Source organism: Xyrauchen texanus, chromosome 28 (assembly GCF_025860055.1).
Source record: "Xyrauchen texanus isolate HMW12.3.18 chromosome 28, RBS_HiC_50CHRs, whole genome shotgun sequence".
In the NCBI taxonomy this organism is placed as follows: Eukaryota; Metazoa; Chordata; class Actinopteri; order Cypriniformes; family Catostomidae; genus Xyrauchen; species Xyrauchen texanus.
This window is the reverse complement of record NC_068303.1, coordinates 4,042,247-4,065,886: the sequence shown is the minus strand read 5'-3', so window position 1 is coordinate 4,065,886 and position 23,640 is coordinate 4,042,247. Positions and strand designations below refer to the sequence as shown.

Below are 23,640 nucleotides of genomic sequence, written 5' to 3'. Positions count from 1 at the left end.
CCAAACACACTGCTGGACAGTCACATGTTTATTATATTGTTTCCAGGAGTGTTGATTATTCATGTTTTTGAGACATTACATCAGAAAAGTAATGGCCAGCATCATCCAATCACTGCCAACCATGTTCAAATAAAATGATACATTATAAATCCTGAATCTATGTACTGATGATCATCGTCCCGTATCTGTCAAACATGTCGAGTGATCCAAACATCATCTGCAGCCTGAAACTCAACTTTTGAAAGGAAGATTGGATTGAATGTTCTCTGCATAGAGAGATATAGGATGCTTCCTTGCTCCCTATTTAGGGAATGACTTAACCTCCAGTGTGCTGTCTGTCATGCTCTGTCATGTGACTCGGTGCACCAAAACTTTAACCTTAAATGACAGTCTAGAGTCTTGTGAACAGTATTCAGTCAGTTTAAAAGAATTTAAATTATGCGTTGCGTATAGCGAAGCCAAAACACAAGGTCCATGCATGTTGACGCCGGGTCGCACAAGGCTAAAATTATATTTTTGATTACACTTTCACATACAGCATATTTACTTTATTGCAATTTACTTTCTACATAAATGTTACTGTTTTTTTTTTATGCAGGATTCATCAGTTCATGTAATTCTAAACTAAAGTAACAATTACAAAATTGACTTAAATTAAAATCAAGTCACGTCCTACATTATTTTCTGCTCATTTTTGTTGTGTTCACAAATACGTGCTCTCTTGGCAGTACCAAGACAGCACTACTGTGATGTATTGAATAAATGCTGCACAATATAAAGAATAAAGCGAAATTCCACATTTTTTGTGTGAGTATCTGTAAAGTAAATTGAGGGGTAAAATGTGCATGAATAAAATGTCACAATAAAAAATCGTAATGGGCCTGAAAATAAAAAATAGGGTTCACTTTCTATATGGAAATTATAATTACCTGCTTGCTTCTTTTGATTTGAGTCAAATTGGACCAGAACATGTTCTTGACAGTTTTTTTGTGAATCACCTAAATGTGTTGTGAATGCCACTTCATGAAGTCTTTAAGACTAAAACACATGAATGACAGTAAGAGAGAGAAAGCGAGATAAAGACACCTTCCTCTAGTCTTATTGGTGTATTGGGATCCATCAAATAGCTTGACCTCAGTTGACCTTTTGACCTTTTAACAGGCATACATCCCATTCAGAGCCTCAATAAGCCACGCCCACAGCTTTATGAGCAATTTCACTGCGGTGAACACACACACTCAGACAATGAATCTAAATGTGTGTGTGTAAAGCTAATTAACCATGATAAAACACAGCACACACACACACACATACACACAAAGGCATGGGGTTCCTGTAAGACAGATGTACAGGCCTGTTGCTTAGCAACAGATGTTCCGTCTCCATCGGCAACGGCTGTCATGCTCCTCAAGCAGCTGTCAATCAAACTGACATTCCAAAGCCTGTAAGATTCTTTCAGTTCATGAATCTCATTCTGACCCAACAGATCCTTGTGTATGGACAAGAATTCTGTAGGTTTGAGAGAAAAGAAAAAAAAAATACCTACAATCTGATTTGTCTGATTTTAATCGGATTCCTATAAGGGTGAAAACGTGCCTGGGTCACATTTAAATTCAAAGTCACAAAAAAAAAAAAAAATTTTTTTTTTGTAATTTATTAAAAAAAAAAAAAAAAAAAAAAAAAAAGAAATGTTAGGGCATAAAGAAAATGAAGCCTATTTTTAGGACCATTGTGATTTGTTTGCATTGTGACAATATTTTCATGAATATTAAGCACCCATTTATACTTGATTTGATATGCAGGGCATTTTTTTTTCTAAACATTTAAAACATAAACTATGTCTCATCTGCTTATGTAAAAAATGTAATACATTTAATAAATTAATTTATACAAACTCTGACCTTAAAAACATCAAGTCATATCTATGCCATAATACGAGTACTTGGACCATAAAAGATTATTAGATTAGATTTTATAAATAAAACAAACAGAAGCGGATTATTTGCCCCCATATTTGTTGTGCCTTTTTTTACTCTGAGCCCTCACATTTTACATTTACATTTATGCATTTGGCAGATGCTTTTATCCAAAGCGAATTACAGAGCCCTTATTACAGGGACAATCCCCCCGGAGCAACCTGAAGTTAAGTGCCTTGCTCGAGGACACAAAGGTGGTGGCTGTGGGGCTTGAACCAGCAACCTTCTGATTACCAGATTACCAGTTATGTGCTTAGACCATTACACCACCACCACTCCACCATGCTGTCCAGACACAATGATTCTTTAACAAAAACTCACCTAATATTTTTCACATTACATTCATTAGAACAAGATTTATTTTATTTATTTATTTTGCAATACAACAATGAGAATTTGAGGGGGAAATGTGCTTTATTGTCATGAAAATAATGTCATAAATCCAACATAATTTCTTGTGGTTTATTTTTTTAAATAAGAAATATGACTTGGACATGTTCTTGAAAGGTTTAAGGCAATATATATTGTGTAAAGCACTATACAAATAAACCTGACTTGACCTATGTGGAAGTCAAACTAAATATATGTGTTTACTTTCCTTCAATGCAAATCTGTGCCCATTTCAGTCATTTAAAAAGAGATACACTAATAAAGTGTATTTAACACACACGTGCACCTGAGTGCCATTGAATCACTTTTAAACTAAGAAAACTTATGTCAAAATCAAAGATTCTGCATATACAAAAGGTGAAATTTCCTGCTGCCTTTAAAGCAAAAAGCAAAGAAATTCATGTCAATTTTTCCAATTAAACCTTTCACTCAAATTGTTATGCTGATAATTGGCTATAATTTAAAATTGGAAAATTATTAAATTAGAAAAGAATATTGATCTCAAAATGTTTGATCCCCACTGTATATTAATATACAATCATGTAAGAGCATATAGGCTATGTGATATCATATAACAATGGGTGTAAAACACACACACACACACACACACACACACACACACACACACACACACACACACACACACACACACACACTCGTACTGAAGCGCGCACACACACACTTTCCTTTTGATCTCGTCGGTCACGGAAGTTCCCGCGAAACAACCAGATACAAAGTTCCACAGATTTAAATGCGGATCAAATAAACGCGCGAATGTGAGTCATCTCAGAATCGCACATAAATGAGAAAAGCAGCTTTAAAAGTAAATAAAGTCGTAAAATATATATAATTGCGTCTAAACGTGTGGGAAATGATAAATCTTGTGAAAAGGAATGAACATGTGTCGTTAACTGTACATAAATGCGGTAGATAATGTTGATGTTTGGTACCTGAGAACTCATGTGAAGTCTTAGTGAAGACAGTGAGAAACGATATTCCCAACAACAGCAGTGAATAAGAGACATCAGGGACAAACATCCTTAAATTTGTCATCTGGTGTCCAGTCCGATGATTCTTCAGATGATCAGAGCGGGAGAAGAACTGCACGACATAAATGAATATCTGACTCCATGACTGAAGTCTGCTGGAGAGACTCAGACAGAGCTGAAGAATACGAGAGAGAGAGAGAGAGAGAGAGAGAGAGAGAGAGAGAGAGAGAGGGGCAGGTTTCCCCTTGGTCCCTGAGTCCCTGAATTTACTGAATACTGCTGAATATTTCATTCATTTAGGGTTACATGTGTGCCATAGCATTATTATACAGTTTATACACACAATGTCGTTATAATAAACAATTATTATTATTATTATTATTATTAATACATTTAAAACAAATATAATATAATAAAATAATAACAATAAAGTATGTAAATAAATTAATATTTAAAAGAAATAAAACAAACCTCCACAAATCCTAAAAAATTATATCAAATAACAAAAAATTAATAAATAAACTCAAGTTGCAGTTTCTTATGGTATGAATGACAAATAGATACTTTTTGTCCAACCCTAAAACATATAGGGGATTTTTTTATTACTATATATATATATACATACTGTGTATGGCGAGGCCAAGCACGCAATAATTATTAAATTCCCAATAGACTAAATATTTGTGAACCCAAATATATGATTGCAAATCTAAATAGAAGTAAATCTGAATATATTGTATGTTCAAAATATATATTTTTTAGATTTACGCATTTCAATAGTATAACAAATTTCCATCTAATGGAATTGAATATTCTTTGAAACTTAAAAGTTGTATTAATTTAATTAAGTTAAAGATTACTCCATTCAGTTTGATGGATTTTTTTAAATAAAGGAGTCAGCTAATAGATAACTGCACAATGTGTATTAACCTCACTCTCCTGACCTCAAGAGGTGCACTAGCGACTGACGCTAGGGGCTGTAGCCTTTAGCCACCTCGTTAGCATGCCCGCCTCCGTACAGAGTGGGTAGAACAGAAGCATTGCAGTGGTGCCGTGACCCGGATGAGAGTGAGGTTTAGGGGGGTGAGTGTAACGGTGGCCAGCTGATAGATAGCTGTGCAATGTGTATTAACCTCACTCTCCTGACCTCAAGGGGTGCACTAGCGACTGACGCTAGGGGCTGTAGCCTTTAGCCACCTCGTTAGCATGCCCGCCTCCGTACAGAGTGGGTAGAACAGAAGCATTGCAGTGGTGCCGTGACCCGGATGAGAGTGAGGTTTAGGGGGGTGAGTGTAACGGTGGCCAGCTGATAGATAGCTGTGCAATGTGTATTAACCTCACTCTCCTGACCTCAAGAGGTGCACTAGCGACTGACGCTAGGGGCTGTAGCCTTTAGCCACCTCGTTAGCATGCCTGCCTCCGTACAGAGTGGGTAGAACAGAAGCATCGCAGTGGTGCCGTGACCCGGATGAGAGTGAGGTTTAGGGGGGTGAGTGTAACGGTGGTCAGCTGATAGATAGCTGTGCAATGTGTATTAACCTCACTCTCCTGACCTCAAGAGGTGCACTAGCGACTGACGCTAGGGGCTGTAGCCTTTAGCCTCCTTGTTAGCATGCCCGCCTCCGTACAGAGTGGGTAGAACAGAAGCATTGCAGTGGTGCCGTGACCCGGATGAGAGTGAGGTTTAGGGGGGTGAGTGTAACGGTGGCCAGCTGATAGATAGCTGTGCAATGTGTATTAACCTCACTCTCCTGACCTCAAGAGGTGCACTAGCAACAATCAATAAACATTTTTGTCAGTGATTTCATTGACTATACACGTTATGATACACCGGGCTGTAAATAATATACAAATAATAAAGTCTTCCATTGAACTTGTATCAGCCATATCACAAGTTTCACCCCTTAAATTGATAAATGTAGTACAATACAAACATTAATAGTAGATAAAACACTTGAATAATCATTCAATTATGGTAACTGGTGGTTTGTTATCAGTGAAAAAGAGCTTTGGAACTGGACAATCATCTGTCATTTTGGCGCGTTGTGAGCGCAGCGTTAACTGTAGATGCTGCTGGCGGGATTACATTTTTGCATTTTCATTAATTGATGTCACAATATTTATTTAAATGCATTTAATTACTGTTTATAATAAGTTATTGAAAATAATAATAATAAAACATATTCAAGTCATTGTCGAATCATTCGGTTCAAGTCAAGTCTCGAGTCGCTGGTTCTCAAGTCAAAGTCAAGTTCTTCATTTATTCAAGCAAGTCAAAAGTCCTTAAATTTGCGACTTGAGTCAAGTCATGTAACTCGAGTCCCTCACCTCTGTCATTAAGAACTGAAAAATATATTAAATGTTACAAATCCAGTTTTGTGCATCATACAGTGTCAACTGGACGAGTCACACTTTAAATGGTAAATGGTCTGCACTTATATAGCGCCTTTTTAACCTTATCGGTATTCAAAGCGCTTTACACTGCGTCTCATTCACCCATTCACACACACATTCATACACCAATGGCGGCAGAGCTGCTTTGTAAGGTGCTAGCCTGCCATTGGGAGCAACTTAGGGTTCAGTGTCTTGCCCAAGGACACTTTGGCATGTGGAGTCATGTGGGCCAGGATTCGATCCACCAACCCTGCGATTAGTGGCCGACCCGCTCTACCAACTGAGCCACAGCCGCCCCTTTAATGGTGTCAGCAGGTCACTGTATTGTGCTTATATAAACTCCTCTCAATTTCAACTAGCAAAATTAGCATGTGGAAATATTTGTATGAACATAAAAAGATTCAACAACTTAGACATAAACTGAATAAGTTTCACAGACATGTGCAGTATGGCTGGTGGCATTGTCATGCTGGAGGGTCATGTCGGGATGAGCCTGCAGGAAGGGGACCACATGAGGGAGCGTTGAGATTGCCTGCCGTTCAAAAGTTTGGGGTCATTTACTCATTCTTTATTCTACTTTTTTTCTCATTTTAGAATAATAAAGTGGAATAACAGAAATTGAACAGGAAATTATATTGTGGCTAAAAAAATTAATCAAAACTGTGTTATATTTTAAAGTAATCTTTGCCTAGATTTTGCAGACGTGAACTCTTGATATTTTCTCAACCAACTTCTTGAAGTTTCACCCTGAGATGATTTTTAAACAGTATTGAAGGAGTTCACATCTACGCTGGGCACTTATTGGCTGCTTTTCTTTATTATTCGGTCCAAGTCATCCATTTCAAAAACGTCTTTTTTTTTGTATTGAAATAAATTAATTTGTTGGCACAATTATATTTTTGTCTACAAAACTCATTTCAAACATTTAAGCATACAGCTTGAGATCAAAAGATTTTTAAGATCATGAGAAATATTTCAGTCACGTGACCCCAAACCTTTGAACAGCAGTGTGTATATATGCATACAGTACTTGTGCAATAGTCTTAGGCACATTAGATGTTTCACAAAATAATTTGTCTTAAGATGGATATTTATATCTGCAGCTTTAGTGCATCAATAGGAAATATAAACGTTGGACTGCCAAAAGTTATGCACATTTTGCCAATAGAAAAGATTAGAATAGAAGAACAGGGAGCCCTGCAACAGATGGCATTGCCCCCACAAACCTCGAGTCAGTCTGAGATTAGATAAAGAGACAGAAGCAATTGAGACATCCAAAATAGATAGAAGATCTGTGGAGAATTCGCCAAGAAGCTTGAACATCCTGTCTGCCCACAACCAAGAAAAACTGTGTCCAGGTGTAACTAGGAGAATTGGGACTGTTTTAAATGCAAAGGTGGTCACACCAAATATTGATTTAGCTTTTTTGTTTACAGGACTTTGTATGATGTTAACTGATAAATGAAAACTATTTATGAAGGCATCCTCATTATGCAACATTTTTCACAAGTGCCTAAAATGTTTGCATACTACTGTATATAAATATGTATATAAAGACTGAAACAAGGGAGGGGTGTAAAATACCCAATAGGAATAGGAGGCACTTCCATGTTAGGTGACACAAAAACAGACTATTTGGATAATCTGAACAGATGAATCATTTGACAAGGGGTGCGTTCCACTCCGAAGGGCTCATCCCTATGTCCTAAGCCCTACAGAGTGAGGGCTTCGAAGGGTTGAAGATGTAGGGCTAAACAAAATATCAGTCATTCGGAACAAACTTCAGCTTCAGCATATGAGCCAAAGGTGCCGCTGCCGTCGCACCAACAAACATCATCAGCACCTATTCAGAAATATTTGACACATTTGCGTCACTAACTGCTTTCAGAATAGAAACTGAAAATAAACAATTTAAATCATTGACTATATGAAAAAGCCAGGGGTTTAAAATCATTTTTAAAAGATCATAATAATTAAAAGCTTTTATAGACTATGGAGATGAAGGGATGTCAAATGTTTTTGTTTATAGAAACAGATAGCAGTTGGTTTAATGTAGTCTAATTTACATCAGAGATTATTTAGCAGAGACAGTCCACTTCTACTAAAATTAATGGTAGAAATTCTAGTGCCAAACATATATAGAAAGGAAGTCCCGCCTTACAGGTAAAATAGCCAATCACCTTTAAGGTGCAGACATCACCTGTCAATCAACTCTCTAAAGCCATGCGCATTATATACAAGCTGTAAAAAGTGTGTGTTTTCATGTAAAATAAGGTAAAGAAGCACAAGTTATATTTCCAAAATTCTACAATTTTATTGATGATTTTAAATGTTCTTTAATTGTAATCTTGACTAACCTTGTTTGAGAGTTCGGTGACCCCCCAATTCAAGTTGATAAGAGCTGCACAGGCATGATTTATATGGAGTTATATATGTGCCACAATTCTGCACAGCGTGCAGAATATGTTTGTATGCTCAAAATAAAATCTTGAATTGTGGCACATATATAACTCCATAATATCAAGATATGTTGAGTACATTACAAGGTATTTTGTATGCGTGTGATGCGTTTTGTAAAGCAATGCATCTTCTTGCAAAGATTCATTCATTTTGAGCAAACAAAAATACATTTTGCACTTGAATTTAGTTTCTCTGAATGTGAATTTGCAGAGATTTCTGAAATGTAACTCCACTGTTTTTTAGCGGGCAAGACCTCACACGCTCTCTCCTACTACCCACTGCTCAACATGTTTACGGTATTATAATGAGCCAGAATTTCAGCCAATCAGAGATGAGGTGGTACATTTTAATTGGCTGGCCGGATCAGAGACCAAACTGCTAATCAAAACAGGAGGAAGAGGAGATGGGTATAGTTTGTTTTAAAGTAAGGAAATGTGTAACACACTATGACCACACGAAAGGAGTTCTTTTGCTTAAATGTTTATATTTTACCTTAATTAAATATAGTTTTAGTCTGCAAGCTGCCAATAGGCTTACTAGCTAGATAACTATCTGTCTAGCGCTCTTAGTTTGGTCTATATTAGTATTTGGTGATAACCAACGATTACGTTCGGCTACTACATTTGGAAAAATTGACATTACAATATGTTAAGCCTTACAGTATTCCTGGTATGTCTATATTCTACGGGGTAAAAATCTTTTATAATGGTATTTGCATACAGTATACAAAATAAGTACTGAACTTGGAGCATTGTGCTCTTCTGCAATATTTACACTGAGACGTTCATGGTTGCCGTAGCTACATCAATTGTCCAATCGCAGAGCACTTGTAAGCAGCTCCTAATAGCCAATCTTGACGTAGAAGGCGGGTCTTGCCGGAATACAGGTGTAAAAGCTAGCGAGCAGTCTAAAGTTCTGAGTGCATGCACAGTGAATATGAGAGAGCAAGTAAGATCTTGCACATGCAAAATATTTATTCATCTTTGCAAGATACATTGCTTTGCAAAATGGAGTATAATCTTGCATGCACAGAACATTCATTTTCCTGCACTCAAAATGCCATCTTGTGCATTCAAAATATTTTTTTTGCGCTCAAAATATAATTTTGCACGCACAGAATTTTGTCCCACATGTAACTCCATAGATTTATCCCGTTTGGAACGCAGGGCAGATCTTCTCAAGGAAACCAAGTGATGTTTCTCTAGAGCTGTAGAGACATCTGCTGGTCAAGACAAAGAATTGCACCAACCCCCTCATCAAATAGATTACAGCATTTCAGCACTGATTGCATGGACACAGGATATCATATAGTATTTACACCCCTCCCCCCCTCCCCCCCACACACACCACAGAAGCCAGTTCTGCCATCTTAGACGTATTTAATAAATTAAAACAAAGTACAAAAAAACAAACAAAAAAAAACTAATGTACATTTCACATCTCCGTCACTCCCTTTGTTTGTTCTTCCTCTGTAACTCGCAAGTAAATAAACACAGAACAGAACAGCCCTCATTCCACTGATTATATGACACGTTATATTACGGGCCTGTATGTAACGCAACACACATGCTACATGTCAACAGGCAGCAGCCGGGTGCAAACGAGAAAGAGAGAGAGAGAGACCAGCCATGCTGAACCATGAATGGATTTGTGTTTTATTCCTTACTAAGTGCACTCAAAATATTGCTGGGAGTGATTTGCACAAGCTTCTATGCACAGACAGGCGGATGGACATCCAACCAAATCACAGAGCTACTGCTGGGCCAATCAGACACAACACCCTGACGTTGAAGTGATAGTTCACCCAAAAATGAAATTTCTGTCATTATTTACTCGCTTTCATGTCGTTGTACACCCGCATGACTTTCTTCTGTAAAACACAAAAGGAGAGCTTTTGAAGAATTTTCTGACCGATCTTTTCCATATAATGACAGTGAATAGGGACTGGTGATGTTAAGCTAGAAAATCCATAAGTTTCATAAAAACAATCTGTACGTTTTATGCACAATATTCCAATTAATATCAAGTATTTTAGTTATTTTCTGAAAACCTTTCCCTTCACTGTGCTCTCAAGCATGGCGGCAAGATTTTCAGTGAATAACGACCCAGATTTCGGTCGTAAAACTATCGTGCGTGCACAAGTCTACTTTTATGGTGCATTCTTCACTTTAGATCTTGACAGCATCAAGGAAAGAGCAGCCAAAATATTCTTCAAAAATTCTCCTTTTGTGTTCCAAAAGTCGTCATACAGTTTTGGAACAACACGAGTGTTAATAAATGATTTTTTTGGGGGTGAACTGGACATGGCGTAACTTTCTCTCTCTCATTCGTTGTTTAGCGTCTTTACTAGTCCCCCAATATGCTGCTGACCTATTATATCAAAAACAATCATTATAATCATTTCATTAAAAAAAGGTTCACAACATTTTGGCAGAAAAGAGCGCGAGGGGTTAAACAGACAGAGATATAGAGATAAATAAAGCCACAGAGAGACATCAGTCTGCATTGGTCCCTCTCTCTGTTAGCAGCACAACCCACAGTTTACTAGATTATTACATTTGTTTAGATATACGTGTGTGTTTATATATACGCTTCTTTATTTCAGTATCTTTAAAATAAAAAATAAAACATTTAGCTAACATTTCTTGGTTCGAACGGATGCAAATGATCACAGGAAACGGCCCAAGAGCCACGGAAGATCTTGAACGTGGGAGAATAAAGGAACGTTTTCAGTGAACATGCCGTGAGATGCAGTGAGGAGGAGGAGGAGGAGGCGTGTTTGCTCTTCGGATGTCCGTATAGGAACATCAAAAATGATCCAGTGAGAGCGAGAGAGAGAGAGAGAGATAGAGGGAGAGTTAAAGGATGATCCCGAGGCCTGTCGCTGCACACGCCTCTATGACAGTTCTGGCACTGTATCATTCATGTCTTTTGCGTTGCAGTGAAGGCTTCTGGGAATTGAAGTTTTGGGTTGTCTTGGACTTCGTGTCCGAGTGTGGTTTAGTAGTCAGCGGCGTACTCCGTTCCGTGAAGTCCGCGGCACACCAGTGTGAACTCCTTCACAATGTCCTTCACTCGACGCTTGTTTACTCGCTCTCTGAGACAATATGGAGAAGAAGAAAAAATGGTCTCAACTTCAGGGATGTCAAAAGTACTCTAACATAAAAACAGGTAAAACATTTAAAAACTATATTAGATGTTTAAGATCTTTAATTTTGAATACAAACTCAGTCACTTTACTTTTTTTAAATAAACAAATGCAACATCCCGTATACATATATACATAACATACATCACTTCACAATGTCAGCAATATAAAGGACAAGTACAAAGACACATAACAGATAAAGCTTGACTATAGATCATTCGGCAATTCACTCAAAATAAACCAAACATGAAGAGAACAATCAAAGATACTTAAAAAAAAACCAAACATCTATTGTTGAGGTCATAAGTCTACACACCTCCCAGCATCTTCCACACTTTGGAGAGCTAACAAACAGTGGTTGATGCTAAGAACCTGCACTGACATGGCAAGAAAACATATATAAACATTGCAGAGGGCCACAATCACTCATCGATGCCCAAGAGAGCAACATACTGCCCCACAAACCAGTATCATGCCACTCCCAAGCAGACAGACTCATGCAAACCCTCATTTTCCCACCCCGAGCGAAACGGGCTGGTCCCTGCCACACAGTCCCTAAAGGGCAAAATAATACTTTTATATTCTTATGGACTCTACAAGAGGTATGCAAATCCCAACAAAGGGATCTCAAGATGTGTTTAAAGATTGAGTATTAAACTATATTTAACTTGACACAGTGACCTAAACATTGTATGTTTGTGACGCAACACACCCGGGACGCTACACAAGCATGTCTGACGCTTGTTGAAATTGACGGGTCCTTAAACGAGCCCTCATAATAAATCTCCAACTGATTGATAAAGTCACTTGTGTAATGGACTGCTGTGAACTGTGTGCCAATGATTGACTTATGATCAATAATATGGTAGTAAACAATATATTGAATTCTAAAGCCGCTTTTTGTATTGCCTTATTAATGATTAACTCTTCTGCCACAAGAATGTAATGCATTTTAGTTATCTGAATATATATATATATATAAAATTGTTAAATATTTAAAGATAACTATGTATAATTATTTAATCATTATATATTGAGTTATTGTTATATGAGGGGCTTTCTCAGCAAACATTTGTATATGCGATTAAATGTGATTAATCACGATTAATTAATCGGGACACCATGTAATTAATTCGATTACAAATTGTAATCGATTGACAGCCCTAAAATGTATATATACAATATACACTGGTGGCCAAAACTTCAAAGAAACTTCAAAAAAATCCTCCACGTGCAGCAACGACAGCTTTGCAGATCCTCGCCTGAACCTTTATTTCCACCGCCACAGAAGTTGATGTCTGATATATATATTTATTTGAAACTTTAGCGTTCAATTTGTTTTTATCTGTATGTATAGTGTCTAATAATGCACTGGCAATGTACACTGAAACGTATCTTGCCAATAAAGCTCGATATGAATTAAATCTGCATTATTTGATCCTCTCATTAAAAAAAACAACCCTGTAAAACACCAGATGATCTTGCCCAACTTTTAATTACAGCATCTCCACTGATTTTATGTTAAGATTTATTCGAACTCTATTCGCAAAAACATGAACATTTTAACATGAACATATTAAAATAATTAAAATAAATGATGATGACTAATCAATTTTATTTGCAAGTTATTTGAGACAAAGTATAAAGTCAATATTAGGGATGCACCGATGTATCGGCCAATTCATGAAAAATACTAAAACCATCAGCATATCATTTATTAGCATGAAAACGATACAAAAATACATATAAAAAATTACATTGAAAGTAAAGGCTTTATATTCTTGGTCATAATAGTAACCACTGGATTAGTCAAATTTTGCACATTTCTTAAAGGAATATTCCGGATTCAATATAAGTTAAGCTCAATCGACAGCATTTTAGACGCGTCTCTTGTTTATTTAAAAAAGCCAAAATTGCGATTACAGTGAGGCACTTACAATGGAAGTGAGTGGGGCCACACCATAAACATTAAAATACTCACCGTTTGAAAATTGTAGCCACAAGATGTAAACAACATACATGTTAACATGATTTTAGTGTGATAAAATTGCTTACGGTATTGTCATCATGGCAATAAGCTGTAATATTGGATATATCTTTACACAGTTTAGGTTTTGTTAGCAATTTCATTAGACTAAAATCATTTTAACATGTACCGTGAATGTTTTAGTGTTTACGGATTGGCTCCCATTCACTTCCATTGTAATTTGCTCACTGTAACAATGACTCCCCAAGTAAACAAGCGACGAGTTAAGAATATATTATTTTTGTTGGTTGTAAACAGCATTTTGCCATAAATGCTGTCGATTGAGCTTATCTTGTTTTGAACCTTGTTTTGAATCCATTTGAAAATGGCAAAAAAACATCTGCAATGTTATAATGGGACTTAATCAGCTATTTACAAATCAATAAACCTTTAAAAATGATATGTACCAAATATGGTTATTGTTCAGCTGGGTGAAGTGGAATTACACGGCTCTGGTCATGTGACTATTTTCACCACCAAATGTAACAATATCCACATGAACTCAAGACAGTCGGCACTTTCATTTAGAGTTGTAACTGCATAAACTATATCAGCAACTTATTTTAAACCCTTCAACTTCATACTACATTTTAGTCACAAAGGTATTCGGTAACTAAGGGAGTCAAAACCTCACTCACCTTAGCACCTGTTGGCTGAAAGTGTCTTTCTGCTCGTCTGAGACCCGTGAGGATGGGAAGCCCGGAGAGCGCAGAGCTTCTTTCAGCCACACCGTCAGCAGAGCGAAACAGTGTTTATTCAGACAAAACAACACCTCTGCAAACTGATCCATCAGACTGCGGGACGACTGACCTCCAATAGCCTGAAGAAAAATGCACATGGATCAGGGTTTAGTGCATACTTGGCCCTCTGGAATGAACTAGATTGATGTTTGATAGCGACTCACCTCCAGGACGGCCAGCAGGAGGAGTTTACCGTCTTCCTGCACCAACTGACCGACACGAGGGATGTCTGCACAGTGCGCTATTAGTTCCGTCTGCAGGTCAAAGCAAATCAACACAGTAACAGCTGAACATTGCACACGGATGCAATTCATAAAAGTCCAGAAAAGTGTTCTGACACAGATTTAAGGTCTATTCAAACCAGTTTAAGGTTGTTTCCACACTTGAGTTCTCGTTCACAAAACCAAACTCAAGAGGGGTCCCAAACTCCACACTGAAAGCATCTTAAAAGTGGATTTGTTTATCGTTTTGGTCCACTAGTTGTCTCTATTCAATTTCCATTCACACTGTTCCATTATTGTAACATTTAATATTAATGAACGGTTTTGGTGTGAATAGACCTTTAAAGGGATAGTTCACCCAAAAATGAAAATTCTCTCATCATTAATTTACCCTCATGCCATCCCAGATGTTTATGACTTACTTGCTTCTCCAGCTCTGTAGGTCCATACAATGCAAGTGAATGGTGGCCTGATGTTTGAAGCCCCTAAAAGCACATAAAGGCAGCATAAAAGTAATTACTCCAGATGACTCCAGTGGTTTAATCCATGTCTTCAGAAGTGATATGATAGGTATGAGTGAGAAAAAAATCAATATACAAGTCCTTTTTTACTATAAATCTCCACTTTTACTTTCACATTCTTCTTTTGTTTCTGGCGATTCACATTCTAGATTAAAAAAGTACTTAAATATTGATCCGTTTCTCACCCACACCAGTTATATCACTTGTAAAATTATAAAAATATGGATGTAACCACTGGAGACATGGATTACTTTTATGCTGCCTTTATGTGCTTTTATGAGCTTCAAAGTTTTGGATTGTTTGGACCTACATAGCGGAGACATTCTAGTAAAAATCTTTGTGTTCAGCAGAAGAAAGAAAGTCATACACATCTGGGATGGCATGAGGGTGAGTAAATGAGAGAATTTTCTATTTTAGGCGAACTATCCCTTTAAGTCTTACATGTCAGACAATTATTCCCTCAGCACTTACAAAGAAAAGGCAGGTAGATTTGACAGTGGGAGCTTCTGGAAATTTTAGTGACAGCACTCCTATGACCAAAAGACAGCGGTATTAGAGAAATAACTCAAACATTTCAAATACTCAATCAAAACAGTCTTTTTTTGTACATTTTAAAATGACTTACCACAGTGGAAAACCGCTTTCACATCAAGACTCTCTGAGAAGAATAAATCTGGCTTCCGTTTGAGGGCCTAAGAATCAGACAGAGTCAATGAACAGAGCACATGACTCAAACTCCGCCCCTGGAACCCTGTCAATCTCTCCTTTGCCCCACCTATGCCCCTCCCCCATCACTCACTCCCTACAGCTGTCTAGTTCTACCCCACTAAGAAAAATCAACCAAACATACATATTCAAATGCAAACTGATCAGGTAAGAAATCAACAGCAAAAAAACTAAAACACTGAAATTTAACTCAATAGAAACTAAAGGTATGATGATTTGTTTTTCTTGGTTGTTTTGCATCTGTTCGATCACTACTTTCTCTGCTCAGTTGGACTGAATGCAACAGAAATCTAAGTAACATGTACCGATAAAGGCAACTGATGCATTAAGAAACTCATTGAAGATGAGAGGATATTTGAGAGAGAAAGAGATACAGAAAGAGAAATGGAGGGAGAGAGATCCTCATGAGAACTTCATGAGAACTAAAGACATAAAACAGAGAGCCAATTCATATTAATCAATTAATAAATTAATTGAGATGAATTAATTTAGGATTTTATTGGTTTTAGGACTGGAATGACACTGGGACAGGAGATATTTCATATGACATTCATATACTGTAGTTCATGGGAATTGAAGAATATTTGATCGTCCACGACGGGAAAACTGTTAGCATGATCAGTTAGGATAAACATTGCAACCCATGTCAGAAGAGTCTGAAGGTCTGTGCCGAATTTGGTGGATGTAGCTTGAAAGCTCCAAGAAGAGTTACAGTCAGAAACGTTGTTCTTGGTTCAGACGGGCATGACTATTTTTGTCCTTATCAGCAGCATTGTCACTTGCATGGTTTCCATTTTGTCGCACTTGGGTCCAATTTAAAGCCTCATTGGTCCAAAATTCAGTTTCACACACCTGTCTATTCAAGCTGCACTACATAAGATTTATTTTGGTAACAATAAAAAAAAGTACATAACAATATGTGTTCAAAACCACATCCATGTCTTCACTACCGCAAGCCTAAAATAATGATTTTTATTTAAAGCAAACGGGTCAGATTTGGCACGAAATCACAGGCTTACATCTTTCGTATTTACGGCATATCCGTAAGCTAAGAATGGCAGACAGAGGGCGTTTTGAAACTATATTTATTTAGCCATTTCCGTTTGGTGGTGCAGAAATCACACACTTCAGCTTTTAATGAGTTGAACATTATTAAAGTGTTTACCGATCGCTATGTTTTCAGGTGAAGTTACCGTAACATTTCCTAATATTCATGATATATAGTCTTATAGTATTTCACATTATACATTGCTGCAGTTTCAAGGTTTCCTCTGTGTTTGTGTGCGTTGCTCTCTTTTTTTTTTTTGTGTCAAGTTGTCACTTTCCATTACTCTTAACAGATAGTCAAGTCATTTTTATTTGTAAAGTGCTTTTCACAACACACATCGTTTCAAAGCAGCTTAACAGGAAATCATGCATTAACAAAAACAAAAAAATGAAACCGTAATAACTAGAATGTCTTACAGTGATCATAGTGTAGTTTGATTAAATATGATTGTAAAATGTGTATAGAAATTAAATAATTAAATAATAATTGTATTTAGACCCCAAGTGAGCAAGCCGAAGGCGACTGTGGCAAGGAACAGAAAACTGAATAAGATGTTGGTTAATGGATAAAAATAACCTTAAGGGATATAATAAGGGAGAAACCAGACTCACTGTGGGGGCCAGTTCCCCTCTGGCTAACATCATGAATATAATGCCAATATTAGTTATTTATGTGCAGTGTAAGTCATGGTTTTAATTTTGTAAATTAAGCGTTAAGGTCTTGTTTTAAAAATAAAAGTAAAATATATTTTTTATTAACTTTTTTAAATTAATGACCAATGTCTTTGATGTCCATCCTGGATTAACTGCAGAAGTTCACATAGATGCAATTGTCCTTTGTTAGCTGGCTGATGAAGGCTTTTGTTGTCAATTAAATGAAAAAGTCTATGTATTCAATTGCAAGAGTGCAGTCCATCAATAGACAAAGGTGATGCAGACAGAGATTAATGAGGTGCATCGCGGTTCAACCGGCAGGTAATTTCGGTGAGGTTTCAGTGGGGTCCATCCTAAATCCTAAAAGGTTTCTTTAGTTAGTTAAACTAGCAATATGTGGAAGAATGCAGTTCTACAAACATTGGAAATTTGATTTGCAAAGGACAGATTTGTATCAAATATAACACCAGAGTTCTTTGCTGAAGACGACAACGTAACAGTACATCCATTGAGAGTCGAATTATATTTTAGCGGCTTTGTATTTATTTATTTTTTAGAGGTTTTTGGTCCAATCATTAGTACCTCTGTTTTGTCGGAATTGAGAAGAAGGGCATTTCTGGACATCCAATCTTTTATTTCATTGATACACTCTGCTAATTTGGTGAATTTTCACATAACAGTGGAAACTTATTACACGATTCCTGATAATATCTCCCATTGGAAGCATGTATAAGGAGAAAAGTAGAGGCCCTAAAACTGATCCCTGTGGCACTCCGTACTAACTGTTTGATTTGACAATTCCTCGTTTACACATACAAAGTGGTAGCTGTCTGATAAATAGGATCTAAATCATGCTAATGCCAACATAGTTCTCCAGTATATTCAAGAGAATGTCGTGATCTATCGTGTCGAAGGCAGCACTAAGATCTAAAAGCACTATTAGAGAAATGCAGCTGCGATCCGATGATAAAAGCAAGTCATTTGTAACTGATAAGTACAGTCTCTGTACTGTGATGGGGCCTAAATCCTGACTGAAATTGTTCATATATACTATTTCTCTGTAGAAATAAACATAGTTGGGAAGATACCACCTTTTATAGTATTTTTGATAGTACAAATGGTAGATTTGAAATCGGACTGTAATTAGCCAGTTCTCCAGGATCAAGCTGTGGCTTCTTAAGCGGTTTGATAACTACCATTTTAAAGTTTCTTGGGACATGTCCTAAGGATAGCGAGGAGTTAATAATATTAAGAAGAGGTTCTGAGATTACTAGGAATACCTCTTTTAAGAGCATATATAAGAGCTGAATAAACACCAAGAATTGTTGTGGTTATTTTCTATTAGTTTGCTAAAATATGCTGCCCTGGCAGCTTTTAGTGCCTGTTTTTAGCTACAGACACCATCCTTCCATGCACCGCAAAATACCTCTAATTTTGTATTCTTCCACTTGTGCTCCATTTTCCGAGCTGCTCTTTTGATAACATGAGTGTGATCATTGTACCATGGTGTGGGGCTTTTTTCTTTAATCAAAGGGGGCGACACTATTAACTCTTTCCCTGCCAGCATTTTTAAAAAAAGTTGCCAGCCACCGCCAGGGTTTTTGACGATTTTCGCTAAATTTTAATGGCCCGCAGAATATTTTCTTCCATGAATATATGAAGATGCTATATATCAAAATAAAGATCTGAGCCTCTGCTTTTAGGCAAAAAAAAAACGATTTTATTTTATCTTCATTTGTTCTTTTTTATTGCCACTTGAACAGAGGTAGGTTTTGTCAAAAACAACATTTCGGACAAAAAGCTGAGAAAAGGCATTTTTATCAAACAAGTGCTTTAGTATTAGTATGGTGTTCCACTTCACGTTTGAGACGATCGCAGTCTGTTTCTTTGATCAAAGAGTTGCGTACTCTTTCAAAACATGCGTGCGGGTCTTCCTTACCGTATACCACCTAAAACACGGATACCCGGAAAATTCTGTGTTTGGCGGGGAAAGAGTTAAGAGTGCTAGAAAAGATTGTATTTATTTTTTCTGTTATTTCATCAAGTTCTTCTAGACTTTTTGGCTGACAGAGAATGTGAGACAATTCTGGAGGATTATTAGTGAAGCTATCTTTAGTGGTTGAAAGATTAGTTGTACCTGAACAATAGAATTTGGCAAATTCACAGAGGAAATCAGAATAAGGTCCAGGTGATCTATATAATGTAGCAAGGGAAAAAGATAGTAATTTTTTATGCATTAGCCAGCACTAGTAAATATGATCTGATGTCAGACGCCCGAGCCCCCAAAATGCATTTAACACTGTTGGCTGGAGTCTCTATTTCCATGTTCCTTACAATAGAATAACCAATTATTAGGGCTCTTTCAACATATTTCTCAGTGGGTGCATCACTGAGTGGGGAGAATTGATTGGAAACCCTAACGGGAGAGTGGTGTCGCTTTGCTGAGCGAGTATGCCGCTGAGACATCACCCAATCGCCCTGCTGCGGGGGTTCTTAATACGAAACCAAAGTGTGTGTTGGTTGCTGTACTACCCGAATCCGAAACAGTATCTACCAGCTTCTCTATTTCACTGACCTCCACTAGCGTTCGGATGCTCGTCTCTTATTCATTAACCTTCTCCGTCAGCCTGACTAATTCCTTACATTTATCACATGTAAATCAGTTACTGCAGATGTTAGAAGCCAAAGTAAACGAGTGGCATGTAATGCAGGAAGCAATAACATGAGTGATCCCACAATTGTTTGTTGTTATGGTTGTTCTTGAGTGGCGAGAATTTGAGATCGATGAAGTTGCTAATCAGCAGATGTTTGAGATTGATGCAATAATCCATGTAAAACAGAGTGGAGAAAAACGAATGCACGCAGTCGAGACACGAGATGTAGACAAGCGGAAAATTATTATTAAAATATATACTGATATATATTATTAGATCCGTTTTTGTGTTTGCTGGGTATCAAACCTGTGATCTCTGCATTGCTAGTGCCTTACTCTACTAGTTGAGCTAGAGGAAACCCTAATAAAACATTTGGATGTTTAATAAAATAGTTTTTATCAATATTGAATCCTTGTTTTGTATTTTATATATTACGGTCTTATTTTTGCAGTGCATAGACCTCCTGATTTAGTACTATGTTCACTTGCATTGTCACTGTGGGTGTTGATTATAATTTAAAAATAAAGTGTCTTCAACTGAACCCATTCCAGCCATGTAATGATTATCCCTTATTATTGATGTTTAGTACAATACAAACATTAATGTGTGTATTGCATAAAACACTTGATTAATCATATTAAAATATGTAAATAAGAGATTTATCTTAATCAAAGCAAGTCATATTTCTTTAATACATTTTTAAATGAATAAAATAATAAAGGTGATGCACAGGTAACCTAAAATCATGAGAAGAGAAGTGCCGAAACACAACTGACATAAAAAGTTATTTGCAATTTTAGGTTTCAACCACAGAGGTCGCAAGAGAGCCCACAGTTCCGTAGTGCAGCTTTAAACATTGGCTAAGAATTTCCCCCTTTAACAACATTTTGCTTTAAGTTTGACAAAAAAAAATGCCTTTACGTTGGATGCTTGATATGTTGTATCCAGTGTTCAAATTTAAGTTTTACATTAAGGGGCAAAATTTGCCGCATGGATTTCATTTTCCTTTTTTACCAATTTATTACAAACTTATTAATTCAATCAATAATTTAAAGAAAATTCTAAAGTTTGAGAATGTATGATCTCTTACCTAAATAAACATTAAATCAACTCATATTTATGACATGATATGAACTAGCCATAATGTTGATTACCACAAAATAAATAAATAAATAGACTTGCCGCTTTTCTTTAAAAAACTAATATCAAGGTCACAGTGAGGCACTTACAATGGAAGTGAATGGGCACAATTTTTGGAGGGTATAAAGGCAGAAATGTGAAGCTTATAATTAGGGATGTCCTGATACCATGTTTTTTAGACCGAGTACAAGTACCGATACTTTTGTTTTGGTACTCGCTGATACAGAGTCCGATACATTTGTTTTATTCCTGACCTGCATATCAACAGTTTATTTCAATTTTTATCATCCAAATGGTGTTTAAATAAATTAATTAATTAAAATGAAAGTTTAACGATGAATATTCAACACGATATTGTATTATTTTAATCAAATGAAGAGCTTTTATTCAGAACCTCACAGCACAATCTAAAATACATTGGAGTTTTTGTCAAATAAAGTGCTGCATAACAGCATCACAGATATTGCTTAAATAGAATACAATTACTACTGATTTATTATTATTATTACTATTATTATTAGTCGTTGTATAACAGTGAATATTACATTTCTGTACTTATTTAATTTAAAGGGAGCTTTTATTTTTGCGGAGCTTTTATTTTGAAATGTTTCTGTGTTATGACCAAATAGCTCTGAAGTAATGACGAGCTTCCCACTCCGGAAAAGTCGGTCTCTACATGGCTCAGTGATTACTAAACCACAAAAGGCTGCTATTTAAAGAAATAAACATGCACTCTGTATGTGCCTCATGCTACAAAGTGAATTTGTGCTCAGTTCACGGTCATCTGCTACAAACAGCGTGCTCGATGCACATGTAGGTGTTTCACTGTATGAGCCAAGGACGAGCTTTAAAATATGCATGCAGTCGGCACGGCACAACACGGTCTCCGCACACACACAAGAGCTCATCATTGCAGAGCGTCGTTCATGCAAACTATATATTTAATCACATTAAATCGCAGCTTTTGCAGTAAAATAATCTCACTAGGTGATTTTAATTTGTGCGTTGAATGTTTACGTAATGACATTCTTCCCTCAGATGGATTCGAAGCATTATTACGAGTACGTGAGTACATGAGTGCGGTCTCTGACCCGTTTCCTACTTATCATTTTATTAAAGCACTCCCATTATTTCCTTTGTTACAACTCATATATTATTTGAGCAATAAAGTTTTTAAATCATCGTTTTACAGTAATTTTAGGATTTGTGACATCACATTGTCATTGCAGCGAAGTTGTAAAATTGCCTATAACTTTACACAGAAAAGATTAGTGTGTGATTTTATCACACTAAAATATTGGGAGTATTTTAATGTTGATGGATTGGCCCCATTGACTTCCATTGTAAGTGCCTCACTGTAATTTTTTTTTCATTTTTAAAGAAAATTAGGGGCAACTCAAAATAAATTTTTGTGGTAATCAACATTATGCCACCAATGCTGTCGACTGAGCTTAACTTGTATTAAACCGGGGAATATTCCTTTAAGAACTATAATAAGATACTATATTTTCATTAAAAAAACGAGGGCATTTTTTTAGCCTCTAAATTTAGAATTAAGGCTTTTGATTTAACGCATTAATTCACTGTAATTTAAAAAAAAACAATTTTTAATCGTGTTACAATTCTGCAATTAATCACGGCACTGTAATATTACGTTTACCTTCCAACAGAACAATTGAAGCTTAAAGCGCCACCTTTACAGTATGTTTTTGTGACTTCAGCTGTACAAGCTACAAGAAAGCAGAGTTGGGGGATCTCGAGACATGTTTAGTAGTTTCAAACTACATTTAATTGACAAAGTGTCCTAAAAACACAGCGTTGACGGCTAGAAATGCTGAAAACCACTGAAACACAGCCTCAGTGAGATACAAAAAAGCCTGCCACAATAATGTCATGTATTTGAACTATCTGAATGATTATATATTGAATTATGTTTATTATTAAAGAGATCTGTCAATCATCCAACAACAAAACCTGTCAGGTCAATTCCATGGTCCAACCAAAAAAAAGGGTCCAAAAAGACCCTGTAACATAGGACTGAAGGGAGAAAGGGAGAGTGAGAAAGGGACAGTAAAAGAGAGAGAGAAAACCAAAGTGAATGAAATAAGAAACCAAAAACACACCTGAGCTTGGAGTTGCATAAATGAATCAACAATATCAGGATGATCCCTGGGCCCTAAAATATAATAAAGATGAAACTTAAGAAATAATAAGAATAATAAGAATATATACAAACAGCAACGGAACAGATCGAACAGTCATGTGGAAAACAAAGTCAACGGGACGGAAATAATCGTACGATAATTGTGAGAGAAAGAGGGCAGAGAAAGAGGAGGGAACATGAAAGTTTTGAAGGCAGTTGCGAAACAAATTCAACAAAAAAAGACAGATCAATGAGTCCGTTCTGAAGAGGAGAAACAAAGAAGGAAATGAAATATAAGTAACGAGAGAAAGAAAGAAACGTAAGAAATAAAAATTAAACAGTGGGTTTGGAGTGGGAACCCAGGAGGCATCTGTTACTGTGATGACAGATTATTTCTTTTTTAGTATTTTT

The 23,640-nt window shown here is 36.6% G+C and overlaps 2 protein-coding genes across 3 annotated transcripts in view; both read right to left on the bottom strand.

Moving 5' to 3' along the window:
• The window catches only part of LOC127621932 (protein eva-1 homolog A-like), a 187,298-nt gene extending 183,879 nt beyond the window's left edge, over positions 1–3,419 (bottom strand). The window contains exon 1 of the mRNA XM_052095751.1: positions 3,317–3,419. Within this exon, the coding sequence (XP_051951711.1) occupies positions 3,317–3,419 (103 nt within the window). The remainder of the gene's footprint in view (positions 1–3,316) is intronic.
• Positions 3,420–9,539: 6,120 nt separating this feature from the next.
• ipo13b (importin 13b) overlaps positions 9,540–23,640 on the bottom strand; it is a 64,414-nt gene continuing 50,313 nt past the window's right edge. The window contains exons 16-21 of one of the 2 annotated variants that reach the window (XM_052096186.1): positions 23,210–23,262; positions 15,491–15,557; positions 15,337–15,395; positions 14,288–14,377; positions 14,022–14,203; positions 9,540–11,306 (exon numbers count right to left, since the gene is read on the bottom strand). In XM_052096186.1, the coding sequence (XP_051952146.1) occupies positions 11,210–11,306; positions 14,022–14,203; positions 14,288–14,377; positions 15,337–15,395; positions 15,491–15,557; positions 23,210–23,262 (548 nt within the window). In that variant the 3' untranslated portion in view covers positions 9,540–11,209. Of the gene's footprint in view, positions 11,307–14,021; positions 14,204–14,287; positions 14,378–15,336; positions 15,396–15,490; positions 15,558–23,209; positions 23,263–23,640 lie in introns of those variants that run through there. The other variant, XR_007967955.1, reaches the window with a different exon arrangement.